The sequence below is a fragment of the Oncorhynchus masou genome, chromosome 17, assembly GCF_036934945.1.
Source record: "Oncorhynchus masou masou isolate Uvic2021 chromosome 17, UVic_Omas_1.1, whole genome shotgun sequence".
Lineage (NCBI taxonomy): Eukaryota > Metazoa > Chordata > Actinopteri > Salmoniformes > Salmonidae > Oncorhynchus > Oncorhynchus masou.
This window is the reverse complement of record NC_088228.1, coordinates 14,539,104-14,555,771: the sequence shown is the minus strand read 5'-3', so window position 1 is coordinate 14,555,771 and position 16,668 is coordinate 14,539,104. Positions and strand designations below refer to the sequence as shown.

At 46.0% G+C, this 16,668-nt stretch overlaps 1 protein-coding gene across 4 annotated transcripts in view; it reads left to right on the top strand.

Annotated features, from left to right (window-relative positions):
• Window positions 1-16,668, top strand: part of LOC135558563 (cytosolic phospholipase A2-like) — a 40,615-nt gene that overhangs the window by 14,848 nt on the left and 9,099 nt on the right. For 3 of the 4 annotated variants that reach the window (XM_064992445.1, XM_064992443.1, XM_064992447.1), the window contains 4 exons: window positions 1,992-2,057; window positions 2,216-2,461; window positions 2,742-2,926; window positions 8,761-8,950. In XM_064992445.1, coding sequence (XP_064848517.1) covers window positions 1,992-2,057; window positions 2,216-2,461; window positions 2,742-2,926; window positions 8,761-8,950 — 687 coding nt within the window. The remainder of the gene's footprint in view (window positions 1-1,991; window positions 2,058-2,215; window positions 2,462-2,741; window positions 2,927-8,760; window positions 8,951-16,668) is intronic. The other variant, XM_064992446.1, reaches the window with a different exon arrangement.

The following is a 16,668-nucleotide window of genomic DNA, read 5'->3' as shown; positions in this document are numbered from 1 at the left end:
GTGGCGCTTAGCTTACACGTGCAAATTCAGAACACACAACATTCTATAATAGAACTGTGTTATTTGTCGTGTCAAATTAAAAGCTTATTTAACGCGTCAAATAGTATTATTTGACTCTTTTTTTAAACAAATTTTACCCCCTTTACTCCCCAATTTCGTGGTATCCAATTGTTAGTAGTTACTATCTTGTCTCATCGCTACAACTTCTGCATGGGCTCGGGAGAGACAAAGGTTGAAAGCCACGCGTCCCCCGAAACACAACCCAACCAAGCCGCACTGCTTCTTAACACAGCGCGCATCCAACCCAGAAGCCAGCCGCATCAATGTGTCGGAGGAAACACCGTGCACCTGGTTAGCGTGCACTGTGCCCAGCCTGCCACAGGAGTCTCTAGTGCGCGATGAGACAAGGATATCCCTACTGGCCAGGCCCTCCCTAACCCGGACGACGCTAGGCCGATTGTGCGTCGCTCCATTGACCTCCCGGTCGCGGCCGGCTGCGACAGAGCCTGGGTCTCTGGTGGCACAGCTAGCACTGCGATGCAGTGCCCTAGACCACTGCGCCACCCGGGAGGCCCGACATTTATAATTTTTGACACACTAAGATCCAAAAGGCGTTTCATAGTATGTTGTGAAGCTAATAGCAGTGGCGCTTATTACTGTGTAACTCCGGTAGAGCAACGTGTACCGGTGCTCGAAAAGTTGACGAAAGCCAACATCACCCGTGACAGAGAACGGTTGATAGTCAAGGGCATTGAATTCCATTATCTTGGCGTTAATAGATTTCGCCTTTGCGTTGTCTCGCTGAAATGTTCTTACTCTTTCAAATGACTGCTCGACTTGTTGACCTCTCGATTCACACAGCAGGCATTGTGGGCTAGGTTAGGAATGCTGTGTTGCACGTGTAGCCCAAAGGTTTACGTGGCGTCATTACGTCATGTACCTACATTATATAGGTATGTATGTCAGCTTTGACATCGGTTTTGCACATTGGCGTTAAACTAGACATCGGGCAGATACCGATGTTGTCATTTTTAGCTGATATCGGCCGATTCCGATATATTCACCGATATATCGAGCATCCCTAGTTTCAAACAATTAAGTATTCCCTATGTTTTCAAAATTAATACTGGCTTCAGCTCATTGCAAAGTGGTGTGTGACACGCTGAAGCCTGCCTACTGTTGCCTATGTACATTTAAATGGAAAATGCGTTTCAATTACCAATTGAATAGGCTAAAAAGCGTTATTCTGCGATAGGATTTTTTTCTTCTCCCGGACAATTGTCCGGCGGCAGATTTATTTATCGGATTTTAATTGATTTATTATCCAAAAGAAAATGGAAACCGTGGTGTGTGTGTGTGCGTGAGTGTGTGTGTGTGCGTGTGTGCGTGCGTACTGTTATGTGCATGTTTCTCGATGTCCAAATATAGATGTAGCAGTGGATAACCCTACTTCCACGGAATATCAGCTCATTGAGTCATAATCTAGTTGCTAATGAAGTTGAACCCTTTTACCATTAACACAGCATTTACCGGTTTACCTTCAGCCAGGTTAAGGGTTACATGATTGACAGTTTCTCAAATAAACAAAGTCACGTAGAACACTTGGGTAGCAGATAGAAACGATAACAACTTCCTCTGCCAGACCTAATGTGAATGCAACTCTAATGGCACTTTAATGTCTTGCAAATACTAGCTGTTGGTAAGCACATTCACTGAGAACTCCATGGTAGTTCACAGTCACACCAATGTACAGTACTCTGGACAGTACTCTGGACAGTACTCTGGACAGTACTCTGGACAGTACTCTGGACAGTACTGTGAATGTTGTTGTGAAACTCCACAGGGAATGAGGAAGTCCAGTCAGCAAGCTCATACTGTGGATAGTGAGTCAGTTCAAGTTTTATTGTCACATGCTAAAGTACAGTGAAACGATTAAGTTGGATACTGAGTGAGGGTTTGGTTTTCACATGAATGTTGTCACTGTTTTTCAGAGCAAATAAAGCCTCAGCACATTGTGGGTGAGGAGACGCAGGAAAATGAGGACGAGCCAAGAAAAGGTACGGTCTACGAGAGAGAAAGGGTTTGTTGTGTGTCTTAGGGCTTTGGTAGTGACATCCCCATTTCCCCCCTCTCCTCATCCTCCTTTCATCCTCCCCTCCTCATCCCTCTCTCCTCATCCCCCTCTCCTCATCCCCCTCTCCTCCATCCCCTCCAGCAGGTGGAACAGAAAACCAGGAGGCAGAGGAAGAGCTCCAGCGTAATGCCCAGGCCAGCTGGACCAGCAGGATGTTCACCTCCCTGGTGGGGGAGTCCACCCTCTTCAACACCCGTGAGGGCAGAGCCGGAAAGGTGCACAACTTCATGCTGGGGCTCAACCTCAACTCCTCCATGCCTTTCTCCCCCTTCAACAACAGATCATACACACACCACAACGTGGAGGAGGAACAGGACGCCGTTACAGGTCTGAGATCAGTTTAACGGGGGGTTTGAGTGGGTGGGTCAGCGGGTTAACAGCCAAAGGGTTAACAGTCTGTAACAAGTCTATCACCATGATTGTCTAAGATTGGAAACCTGTTAGACTGTTCAGACCCATTAACCCATCTCTATGTAGATGGGTAAAGGAATACATCAACTATCAAATCAAGGCTTTGAATGACTATTATAGACTATTTGTGAGAATGGGTGATTGATTTGATAGATGATGACATTATTTATTGTCCCCTTACTGCGGTCCTCCTCAGACCCAGATGAGTTTGACCGCATCTACGAGCCGCTGGACGTGAAGAGTAAGAAGATCCACATAGTGGACAGTGGTCTGACCTATAACCTCCCGTACCCACTCATCCTGCGGCCGCAGCGTGGCGTCGACCTCATCATCTCCTTCGACTTCTCTGCCCGCCCCAGTGACTCCAGCCCACCCTTTAAGGTGAGCAACGCACACACATTCAAGCACGCACACACAGACGCACAAACTCATGCAGACAGGCACACACGTATGTGTTCTCTATATACAAACATACTGCACACACACCCCCATTTTAAATACTTTATTTGATTCCACAAATTACATTACAGTCAAGAAGGATTCAAACATTTCATAGGTCATGGATATATGGATACTTATGGATACAGAAAGCAGTTTTTCTCCACCCAGCAAGGCTGCCCATGACAGCTGACACGGCGCAGTACCTCGCTATCTGCTTTGCCTTTTTCCTGTGCAGGCCTGCAATCTGAAGGCCACGTACTGTCAGCCTATGTACAGTGCATTCAGGAAGTATTCAGACTCCTGCCCTTTTTCCACAGCCTTATTCTGAAATTGATTTTAAAAAACAATGTCCTCATCAATCAATCTCAGGTGCGTCCTGTTTCCATTGATCATCCTTGAGATGTTTCTACAACTTGATTGGAGTCCACCTGTGGTAAATTCAATTGATTGGACATGATTTGGAAAAGCACACACCTGTCTATATAAGGTTCCACAGTTGACAGTAGCATGTCAGAGCAAAAACCAAGCCATGAGGTTGAAGGAATTGTCCATAGAGCTCAGAGACAGGATTGTGTCGAGACACATATCTGGGTAAGGGTGCCAAAAAATGTCTGCAGCATCAAAGGTCCCCAAGAGCGCAGTGGCCTCCATCATTCTTAAAAGGAAGAAGTTTGGAACCACCAAGACTCTTCCTAGAGCTGGCCGCCCGTCCAAACTGAGCAATCCGTGGAGAAGGTCCTTGGCCAGGGAGGTGACCAAGAACCCGCTGGTCACTCTGACAGAGGTCCTCTGTGGAGATGGGAGAACCTTCCAGAAGGACAACCACCAATGCAGCACTCTACCAATCAGGCATTTATGGTAGAGTGGAAGCCACTCCTCAGTAAAAGGCACATGACAGCCCGCTTGGAGTTTACACCTAAAGGACTCTCAGACCATGAGAAACAAGATTCTCTGGTATGATGAAACCAAGATTGAACACTTTGGTCTGAATGTCAAGCGTCACTTCTGAAGGAAACCTGGCACCATCCCTACGGTGAAGCATGGTGGTGGCAGCATCATGCTGTTGGGATGTTTTTCAGCGTCAGGAACTGGGAGACTAGTCAGGATCAAGGGAAATATGATTGGAGCAAAGTACAGAGATCCTTGATGAAAACCTGTTTTAGAGCACTCAAGACCTCAGACTGGGATGAAGGTTCACCTTTCAACAGGACAACGACCCTAAGCACACAGCCAAGACAACGCAGGAGTGGTTTTGGGACAAGTCTCTGAATGTCCTTGAGTGGCCAAGCCAGAGCCCAGACTTGAACCTTAACCTCTCTGGAGAGACCTGAAAATAGCTGTGCAGAGATGCTCCCCATTCAACCTGACAGAGCTTGAGAGGACCTGCAGAGAAGAATGTGAGAAACTCCCCAAATACAGACGTGCCAAGCTTGTAGCGTCACACCCAAGAAGACTCAAGGCTGTAATCGCTGCCAAAGGTGCTTCAACAATGTACTGAGTAAAGGGTCTGAATACTTATGTAAATGTGATATTTCCGTTTTTTATTTTGTTTTATTTTTTAATATATTGGCCTAAATTCCGAAAAAAACAGTTTTTGCTTTGTCATTATGGGGTATTGTGTGTAGAGGAAAATTTTTTGTTTTTTAAATCAATTTTACAATAAGGCTGTAACATAACAAAATGTGGAAAAGGTCAAGGGGTCTGAATACTTTCCAAATGCACTGTACGTGGCTGAGACTCCCAAATATCCACACTACAAGTTTGCACTGATAACCAAGGCTGTTCAGGTGTGACAGGAGGTGCTGCTATTTCAACAACTTGTCAGAAAAGACCTGCTCCATGTAGGAGTCAAAAGAACAACGCATTTGCAAAATGAGCACCTCCCTCCGGGGCTCCCCCCACAACAAAATCTCTTATTTGGTTTGCAAGGAAACACATCACGGCGGCTTACCTCCGCCGTACCCGCACCCTACCATACCCCTGTCTGCGCATTATGCCCTGAATATATTCTACCATGCCCAGATACCTGCTCCTCTTATTCTCTGTCCCCAACGCTCTAGGCGACCAGTTTTGATAGCCTTTAGCCGCACCCTCATACTACTCCTTCTCTGTTCCGCGGGTGATGTGGAGGTAAACCCAGGCCCTGCATGTCCCCAGGCACCCTCATTTGTTGACTTCAGTGATCGAAAAAGCCTTGGTTTCATGCATGTCAACATCAGAAGCCTTCTCCCTAAGTTTGTTTTACTCACTGCTTTAGCACACTCTGCTAACCCTGATGTCCTTGCCGTGTCTGAATCCTGGCTCAGGAAGGCCACCAAAAATTCAGAGATTTCTTCCGTCAAGATAGAACTGCCAAAGGGGGAGGAGTTGCAGTCTACTGCAGAGATAGCCTGCAAAGTAATGTCATACTTTCCAAGTCCATACCCAACAGTTCGAACTACTAATTCTGAAAATTACTCTCTCCAGAAATAAGTCGCTCACTGTTGCCGCCTGCTACCGACCCCCCTCAGCTCCCAGCTGTGCCCTGGACACCATTTGTGAATTGATTGCCCCCCATCTAGCTTCAGAGTTTGTTCTGTTAGGTGACCTAAACTGGGATATGCTTAACACCCCGGCAGTCCTACAATCTAAGCTAGATGCCCTCAATCTCACACAAATCATCAAGGAACCCACCAGGTACAACCCTAACTCTGTAAGCAAGGGCACCCTCATAGACGTCATCCTGACCAACTGGCCCTCCAAATACACCTCCGCTGTCTTCAATCAGGATCTCAGCGACCACTGCCTCATTGCCTGTATCCGCTACGGTGCCGCAGTCAAACGACCACCCCTCATCACTGTCAAACGCTCCCTAAAACACTTCTGTGAGCAGGCCTTTCTAATCGACCTGGCCCGAGTACCCTGGAAGGACATTGACCTCATCCCGTCAGTTGAGGATCCCTGGTCATTCTTTAAGAGTAACTTCCTCACCATTTTAGATAAGCATGCTCCGTTCAAAAAATGCAGAACTAAGAACAGATACAGCCCTTGGTTCACTCCAGACCTGACTGCCCTCGACCAGCACAAAAACATCCTGTGGCGGACTGCAATAGCATCGAACAGTCCCCGCGATATGCAACTGTTCAGGGAAGTCAGGAACCAATACTCGCAGTCAGTCAGGAAAGCTAAGGCCAGCTTCTTCAGGCAGAAGTTTGCATCCTGTAGCTCCAACTCCAAAAAGTTCTGGGACACTGTGAAGTCCATGGAGAACAAGAGCACCTCCTCCCAGCTGCCCACTGCACTGAGGCTAGGGAACACGGTCACCACCGACAAATCCATGATTATTGAAAACTTCAACAAGCATTTCTCAACGGCTGGCCATGCCTTCCGCCTGGCTACTCCAACCTCGGCCAACAGCTCCGGCCCCCCCGCAGCTCCTCGCCCAAGCCTCTCCAGGTTCTCCTTTACCCAAATCCAGATAGCAGATGTTCTGAAAGAGCTGCAAAACCTGGACCCGTACAAATCAGCTGGGCTTGACAATCAGGACCCTCTATTTCTGAAACTATCCGCCGCCATTGTCGCAACCCCTATTACCAGCCTGTTCAACCTCTCTTTCATATCGTCTGAGATCCCCAAGGATTGGAAAGCTGCCGCAGTCATCCCCCTCTTCAAAGGGGGAGACACCCTGGACCCAAACTGTTACAGACCTATATCCATTCTGCCTTGCCTATCTAAGGTCTTCGAAAGCCAAGTCAACAAACTGGTCACTGACCATCTCGAATCCCACCGTACCTTCTCCGCTATGCAATCTGGTTTCCGAGCCGGTCACGGGTGCACCTCAGCTACACTCAAGGTACTAAACGACATCATAACCGCCATCGATAAAAGACAGTACTGTGCAGCCGTCTTCATCGACCTTGCCAAGGCTTTCAACTCTGTCAATCACCATATTCTTATCGGCAGACTCAGTAGCCTCGGTTTTTCGGATGACTGCCTTGCCTGGTTCACCAATTACTTTGCAGACAGAGTTCAGTGTGTCAAATCGGAGGGCATGCTGTCCGGTCCTCTGGCAGTCTCTATGGGGGTGCCACAGGGTTCAATTCTTGGGCCGACTCTTTTCTCTGTATATATCAATGATGTTGCTCTTGCTGCGGGCGATTCCCTGATCCACCTCTACGCAGACGACACCATTCTATATACGTTCGGCCCGTTATTGGACACTGTGCTATCTAACCTCCAAATGAGCTTCAATGCCATACAACACTCCTTCCGTGGCATCCAACTGCTCTTAAATGCTAGTAAAACCAAATGCATGCTTTTCAACCGATCGCTGCCTGCACCCGCATGCCCGACTAGCATCACCACCCTGGATGGTTCCGACCTTGAATATGTGGACACCTATAAGTACCTAGGTGTCTGGCTAGACTGCAAACTCTCCTTCCAGACCCATATCAAACATCTCCAATCGAAAATCAAATCAAGAGTCGGCTTTCTATTCCGTAACAAAGCCTCCTTCACTCACGCTGCCAAGCTTACCCTAGTAAAACTGACTATCCTACCGATCCTCGACTTCGGCGATGTCATCTACAAAATTGCTTCCAACACTCTTCTCAGCAAACTGGATGCAGTTTATCACAGTGCCATCCGTTTTGTCACTAAAGCACCTTATACTACCCACCACTGCGACTTGTATGCTCTAGTCGGCTGGCCCTCGCTACATATTCGTCGCAAGACCCACTGGCTCCAGGTCATCTACAAGGCCATGCTAGGTAAAGCTCCGCCTTATCTCAATTCACTGGTCACGATGGCAACACCCATCCGTAGCACGCGCTCCAGTAGGTGTATCTCACTGATCATCCCTAAAGCCAACACCTCATTTGGCCGCCTTTCGTTCCATTACTCTGTTGCCTGTGACTGGAACGAATTGCAAAAATCACTGAAGTTGGAGACCTTTATCTCCCTCACCAACTTCAAACATCAGCTATCTGAGCAGCTAACCGATCGCTGCAGCTGTACATAATCTATTGGTAAATAGCCCACCCATTTTCACCTACCTCATCCCCACAGTTTTTATTTATTTACTTTTCTGCTCTTTTGAACACCAATATCTCTACCTGTACATGATCATCTGATCATTTATCACTCCAGTGTTAATCTGCAAAATTGTAATTATTCGCCTACCTCCTCATGCCTTTTGCACACATTGTATATAGACTCCCCTTTTTTTCTTTTTTTTCTACTGTGTTATTGACTTGTTAATTGTTTACTCCATGTGTAACTCTGTGTTGTCTGTTCACACTGCTATGCTTTATCTTGGCCAGGTCGCAGTTGTAAATGAGAACTTGTTCTCAACTAGCCTACCTGGTTAAATAAAGGTGAAAAAAAAATAAAATAAATAAAAATCATCAACATCAAACCAGCCTCCTCTGACAATAGAATGGTTGTGAATAAGCACTGTTACTGTCTGTCTCACCTCACTAGCTATCAGGTTGACGAGGCGGTCATGTCTAACTATGTATAAGTCCTTGTATGAACGGCAATCATTAACAACATGTGAAACAGACTCTTCCATTTGACTCATGTTATACAACGTGATATAAAATGGATTGGATATACAAGCTCATTTTAGCTCTGCACAACAATATATTTAGACCAAGATTTACTCTGTTTTACAAAGACATTTGAGAATGTAATACATCTATATGACATACCATTTTTTACGACAGTGTGTGTGTGTCTGTTTATTGACTGTTTTCTGTCTGTTCTTCAATCTACTGTTCTGTGTGTGTGTCAAGGAGCTCCTGCTAGCTGAGAAATGGGCTCGCATGAACAAGCTTCCCTTCCCAAAGATCGACCCCAAAGTGTTTGACCGTGAGGGCCTCAAGGAGTGTTATGTCTTCAAACCCCGCAAGGAAGACAAGTGCTGCCCCACCGTCATCCATTTTGTACTGGCCAACATCAACTTCAGGGAATTCAAAGCTCCCGGTGAGGACTGGTGAAACTGGGATACTACTGTATGGCTGTAGGATCAGGGAAAACTAGGCTGCATCTGAAATGGCATCCTATTAGTGCACTACTTTTGACCAGAGCCCCTTGGCCAAAGGTAGCGCACTATACATTTACATTTACATTTAAGTCATTTGGCAGACGCTCTTATCCAGAGCGAATTACAAATTGGTGAATTCACCTTATGACATCCAGTGGAACAGCCACTTTACAATAGTGCATCTAAATCATTTAAGGGGGGGTGAGAAGGATTACTTTATCCTATCCTAGGTATTCCTTAAAGAGGTGGGGTTTCAGGTGTCTCCGGAAGGTGGTGATTGACTCCGCTGTCCTGGCGTCGTGAGGGAGTTTGTTCCACCATTGGGGGGCCAGAGCAGCGAACAGTTTTGACTGGGCTGAGCGGGAACTGTACTTCCTCAGTGGTAGGGAGGCGAGCAGGCCAGAGGTGGATGAACGCAGTGCCCTTGTTTGGGTGTAGGGCCTGATCAGAGCCTGGAGGTACTGCGGTGCCGTTCCCCTCACAGCTCCGTAGGCAAGCACCATGGTCTTGTAGCGGATGCGAGCTTCAACTGGAAGCCAGTGGAGAGAGCGGCGAGAGCGGAGGAGCGGGGTGACGTGAGAGAACTTGGGAAGGTTGAACACCAGACGGGCTGCGGCGTTCTGGATGAGTTGTAGGGGTTTAATGGCACAGGCAGGGAGCCCAGCCAACAGCGAGTTGCAGTAATCCAGACGGGAGATGACAAGTGCCTGGATTAGGACCTGCGCCGCTTCCTGTGTGAGGCAGGGTCGTACTCTGAGGATGTTGTAGAGCATGAACCTACAGGAACGGGCCACCGGCTTGATGTTAGTTGAGAACGACAGGGTGTTGTCCAGGATCACACCAAGGTTCTTAGCGCTCTGGGAGGAGGACACAATGGAGTTGTCAACCGTGATGGCGAGATCATGGAACGGGCAGTCCTTCCCCGGGAGGAAGAGCAGCTCCGTCTTGCCGAGGTTCAGCTTGAGGTGGTGATCCGTCATCCACACTGATATGTCTGCCAGACATGCAGAGATGCGATTCGCCACCTGGTCATCAGAAGGGGGAAAGGAGAAGATTAATTGTGTGTCGTCTGCATAGCAATGATAGGAGAGACCATGTGAGGTTATGACAGAGCCAAGTGACTTGGTGTATAGCGAGAATAGGAGAGGGCCTAGAACAGAGCCCTGGGGGACACCAGTGGTGAGAGCGCGTGGTGAGGAGACAGATTCTCGCCACGCCACCTGGTAGGAGCGACCTGTCAGGTAGGACGCAATCCAAGCGTGGGCCGCGCCGGAGATGCCCAACTCGGAGAGGGTGGAGAGGAGGATCTGATGGTTCACAGTATCGAAGGCAGCCGATAGGTCTAGAAGGATGAGAGCAGAGGAGAGAGAGTTAGCTTTAGCAGTGCGGAGCGCCTCCGTGATACAGAGAAGAGCAGTCTCAGTTGAATGACTAGTCTTGAAACCTGACTGATTTGGATCAAGAAGGTCATTCTGAGAGAGATAGCGGGAGAGCTGGCCAAGGACGGCACGTTCAAGAGTTTTGGAGAGAAAAGAAAGAAGGGATACTGGTCTGTAGTTGTTGACATCGGAGGGATCGAGTGTAGGTTTTTTCAGAAGGGGTGCAACTCTCGCTCTCTTGAAGACGGAAGGGACGTAGCCAGCGGTCAGGGATGAGTTGATGAGCGAGGTGAGGTAAGGGAGAAGGTCTCCGGAAATGGTCTGGAGAAGAGAGGAGGGGATAGGGTCAAGCGGGCAGGTTGTTGGGCGGCCGGCCGTCACAAGAAGCGAGATTTCATCTGGAGAGAGAGGGGAGAAAGAGGTCAGAGCACAGGGTAGGGCAGTGTGAGCAGAACCAACGGTGTCGTTTGACTTAGCAAACGAGGATCGGATGTCGTCGACCTTCTTTTCAAAATGGTTGACGAAGTCATCTGCAGAGAGGGAGGAGGGGGGGGGGGAGGAGGATTCAGGAGGGAGGAGAAGGTGGCAAAGAGCTTCCTAGGGTTAGAGGCAGATGCTTGGAATTTAGAGTGGTAGAAAGTGGCTTTAGCAGCAGAGACAGAGGAGGAAAATGTAGAGAGGAGGGAGTGAAAGGATGCCAGGTCCGCAGGGAGGCGAGTTTTCCTCCATTTCCGCTCGGCTGCCCGGAGCCGTGTTCTGTGAGCTCGCAATGAGTCGTCGAGCCACGGAGCGGGAGGGGAGGACCGAGCCGGCCTGGAGGATAGGGGACATAGAGAGTCAAAGGATGCAGAAAGGGAAGAGAGGAGGGTTGAGGAGGCAGAATCAGGAGATAGGTTGGAGAAGGTTTGAGCAGAGGGAAGAGATGATAGGATGGAAGAGGAGAGGGTAGCGGGGGAGAGAGAGCGAAGGTTGGGACGGCGCGATACCATCCAAGTAGGGACAGTGTGGGAAGTGTTGGATGAGAGCGAGAGGGAAAAGGATACAAGGTAGTGGTCGGAGACTTGGAGGGGAGTTGCAATGAGGTTAGTGGAAGAACAGCATCTAGTAAAGATGAGGTCGATCGTATTGCCTGCCTTGTGAGTAGGGGGGGAAGGTGAGAGGGTGAGGTCAAAAGAGGAGAGGAGTGGAAAGAAGGAGGCAGAGAGGAATGAGTCAAAGGTAGACGTGGGGAGGTTAAAGTCGCCCAGGACTGTGAGAGGTGAGCCGTCCTCAGGAAAGGAGCTTATCAAGGCATCAAGCTCATTGATGAACTCTCCGAGGGAACCTGGAGGGCGATAAATGATAAGGATGTTAAGCTTGAAAGGGCTGGTAACGGTGACAGCATGGAATTCAAAGGAGGCGATAGACAGATGGGTAAGGGGAGAAAGAGAGAATGACCACTTGGGAGAGATGAGGATCCCGGTGCCACCACCCCGCTGACCAGAAGCTCTCGGGGTGTGCGAGAACACGTGGGCGGACGAAGAGAGAGCAGTAGGAGTAGCAGTGTTATCTGTGGTGATCCATGTTTCCGTCAGTGCCAAGAAGTCGAGGGACTGGAGGGAGGCATGGGCTGAGATGAACTCTGCCTTGTTGGCCGCAGATCGGCAGTTCCAGAGGCTACCGGAGACCTGGAACTCCACGTGGGTCGTGTGCACTGGGACCACCAGATTAGGGTGGCCGCGGCCACGCGGTGTGGAGCGTTTGTATGGTCTGTGCAGAGAGGAGAGAACAGGGATAGATAAACACATAGTTGACAGGCTACAGAAGAGGCTACGCTAATGCAAAGGAGATTGGAATGACAAGTGGACTACACGTCTCGAATGTTCAAAAAGTTAAGCTTACGTAGCAAGAATCTTATTGACTAAAATTATTGAAATGATACAGTACTGCTGGAGTAGGCTAGCTGGCAGTGGCTGCGTTGTTGACTTTGTAGGCTAGCTGGCAGGGGCTGCGTTTTTGACACTACACTAATCAAGTCGTTCCGTTGAGTGTAATAGTTTCTACAGTGCTGCTATTCGGGGACTAGCTGGCTAGCTAGCTAGCAGTGTTGATTACGTTACGTTACGTTAAAAGAACGACAATAGCTGGCTAGCTAACCTAGAAAATCGCTCTAGACTACACAATTGTCTTTGAAACAAAGACGGCTATGTAGCTAGCTAGCTACGATCAAACAAATCAAACCGTTATACTGTAAAGAAGTGAAATGAAAATGTGATACTACCTGTGGAGCGAAGCGGAATGTTGACCGGGTTGTTGAAATTCTATTCGGTAGACATTGGCTAGCTGTTGGCTAGCTAGCTAGCAGTATCTCCTACGTTAAGGACGACAAATAGCTGGCTAGCTAACCTCGGTAAATTAAGATAATCACTCTAAGTCTACACACTCTAAACTACACAATTATCTTGGATACGAGGACAGCAAAGACAACTATGTAGCTAGCTAACACTACACTAATCAAGTCGTTCAGTTGAGTGTAATAGTTACTACAGTGCTGGTAATCGGTAGACGGTGGACGACGGTGGACGTTAGCTAGCTGCTGGGCAGATAGCAGTGTAGACTACGTTAGGACGACGAAATACGATAATTACGCAATTATCTTTGATACAAAGACGGCCATGTAGCTAGCTAAGAAGAAATTGCTAAGATTAGACAAATCAAACCGTTGTACTATAATGAAATGTAATGAAAAGTTATATACAGGGAAATGGAGTCCATTTTGGACGCACCCTAGGCCTTGGTTTAAAGCCCATAAACTACAATGTGTTATAATGTGTTATAGGCTATAAATTTGTCCCAGAGTTTTTCATGGTGAGCTTAGATGGTTGGGAAAAATTGAAGGTCCTAGTTATGATCTATAGACGGGTTGCCTGAAAACAATGCTGAAGGCCGTGTGTTGTTGTTGTTAACTAGCAACAATGACAAAAAGTTGCCATTCGGGAAATCGTAGGCGGCTCGTTTCAACTAGTTGTCTCTTGTTATTGATACCATGTCTTATTTTGAGGTGTTTAACTCAAAACACATTTTATTTGTCACATGCGCTCAATACAACGGGGTGTAGACTTTAACGTGAAAAGCTTGCTTACGAGCCATTCCCAACGATGCAGAGTTAAAAAATAATTATAAATAGAAAAATAGTAACACACGGAATAATATACACAAGAATGAAGCTATATACAGGGAGTACCAGATCAATGTGCAGGGGCATGAGGTATTTGAGGTAGATATGTACATAAAGGCAGGTTAAAGTGACTAGACATCAGGATAAATAATAATAAGAGTAAAATAAAGAACAGAGTAGCAGCATCAAATATTGTGTGTGTGTGTTATGTGTATGTGTTCTTTGTTTCTGGCCATTTTGAGCCTGTAATCAAACACACAAATGCTGATACTCCAGATACTAAACTAGTCTAAAGAAGGCCAGATGTATTGCTTTAATCAGGACAACAGTTTTCAGCTGTGCTAACATAATTGCAAAAGGGTTTTCTAATGATCAATTTTTAATATGATAAACTTTGATTAGCAAACACAACGTGCCATTGGAACACAGGGGTGATGGTTGCTGATAATGGGTCTCTGTACGCCTATGTAGATATTCTATTTAAAAAAATATTTGTTTCCAGCAACAATAGTCATTTACAATATTAAGAATGTCTACACTGTATTTCTGATAATTTTTATGTTATTTTAATGGACAAAACATGTGCTTTTCTTTCAATAACAAGGACATTTCTAAGTGACCCCAAACTTTTGAACGGTAGTATATATATATATATATATATATATATATATATATATATATATATATATATATATATATATATATATATATATATATATATATAGTTGAAGTTGGAAGTGTACATAGACCTTAGCCAAATACATTTATACTCAGGTTTTCACAATTCCTGACATTTAATCCAAGTAAAAATTCCCTGTCTTAGGTCAGTTAGGATCACCGCTTTATTTTAAGAATTTGAAATGTCAGAATAATAGTAGAATGATTTATTTCAGCTTTTACATACACTCAATTAGTATTTGGAAGCATTGCCTTTAAATTGTTTAACTTCAACAAATGTCAAATGTTTTGGTCAAATGTCAAATGTTTTGGGTAGCCTTCTACAAGCTTCCCACAATAAGTTGGGTGAATTTTGGCCCATTCCTCCTGACAGAGCTGTGGTAACTGAGTCAGGTTTGTAGACCTCATTGCTCGCACACGCTTTTTCAGTTCTGCCCACACATTTTCTATAGGATTGAGGTCAGGGCTTTGTGATGGCTTTGCCACTCCAATACCTTGACTTTGCTGTCCTTAAGCCACTTTGCCACAACTTTGGAAGTATGCTTGGGGACATTGTCCATTTGGAAGACCCATTTGTGACCAAGCTTTAACTTCCTGATTGATGTCTTGAGATGTTGCTTCAATATATCCACATGATTTTCCTCCCTCATGATGCCATCTATTTTGTGAAGTGCACCAGTCCCTCCTGCAGCAAAGCGCCCCCACAACATGATGCTGCCACCCCCGTGCTTCACGGTTGGGATGGTGTTCTTCGGCTTGCAAGCAACCCCTTTTAACTCCAAACATAATGATGGTCATTATGACCAAACAGTTCTATTTTTGTTTCATCAGACCAGAGGACATTTCTCCCAAAATTACGATATTTGTCCTCATGTGCAGTTGCAAACCGTAGTCTGACTTTTCTATGGTGGTTTTGGAGCAGTGGCGTCTTCCTTGCTGAGTGGCCTTTCAGGTTCTGTCGATATAGGACTATTTTTATTGTGGATATAGATACTTTTGTACCCTGGGATTCTGGGATTGATTTGCACTTTTTGCACCACAGTACGTTCATCTCTAGGAGACAGAACGCGTCTCAATCCTGAGCGCTATGACGGCTGCGTAGTCCCATGGTGTTTATACTTGCGTACTATTGTTTGTACAGATGAACATGGTACCTTCAGGCATTTGGAAATTGCTCCCAAGGATGTACCAGACTTGTGGAGGTCCACAATTTTTCTTTTGATTTTCCCATGATGTCAAGCAAAGAGGCACTGAGTTTGAAGGTAGGCCTTGAAATACATCCACAGGTACACCTCCAATTGACTCAAATGATGTGAATTAGCATATCAGAATCTTCTAAAGCCATGACATAATTTTCTGGAATTTTCCAAGCTGTTTAAAGGCACAGTCAAAGGCACAGTTAGTGTATGTAAACTTCTGACCCATTGGAATTGTGATACAGTGAATTATAAGTGAAATAATCTGTCTGTAATCAATTGTTGAAAAAATTACTTGTGTCATGCACAAAGTAGATGTCCTAACCGACTTGCCAAAACTATGGTTTGTTAACAAGAAATTTGTGGTGGTTAAAACACAGGTTTTATTGACTCCAACCTAAGTGTCTGTAAACTTCCAACTTCAACTGCATATACAACGCAACATACAACAGTTTCATCGATTTTACTGAGTTACAGTTCATATAATGAAATTGGTCAATTGAAATAAATAAATACATTTTTCCCTAATCTAGGGATTTCACATGACTGGGCAGGGGCGCAGCCATGGTTGGACTTGGGCGGGCATAGGCTCACCCACTTGGAACACAGGTCCAGCCAATCAGAATGTGTTTTTCCTCACAAAAGGTTCTTTATTACAGACAGAAATACTCCTCAGTTTTATCAGCTGTCCAGGAGGCTGGTCTCCGCAGGTGAAGAAGCCTGTGGTTGTGAGGCCGGTTGGACGCACTGCCAAATTCTCTAAATTGACATTGGAGGCAACTTATGGTAGAGAAATTAACATTACATTCTCAGGCAACAGCTCTGGTAGGGATTCCTGCAGGCAGCATGCCAATTGCACGCTGTGGCATTGTGTTGTGTGACAAAACTGCACATTTTAGAGTGGCTTTTTATTTTTCCTTCATTCACAAGGTGCACTCGTGTAAGGATCATGCTGTTTAATCAGCTTCTTGATATGCCACAGCTGTTAGGTGAATGGATTATCTTGGCAAAGGAGAAATGCTCACGAATGGATGTAAACAAACAATTTTGTGCACAAAATTTGAGAGAAATATGCTTTTTGTCTGTGAAACATTTCTGTCATCTTTTATTTTAGCTCATGAAACATGGGACCAAAACTTTACATGTTGCGTTTATATTTTTGTTCAGTATAGTATTGCGAGTATGCATAGAGTCAGTGCAAGATAGTCTGGGTAACCATTTCAAATCAAATTGTATTTGTCACATGC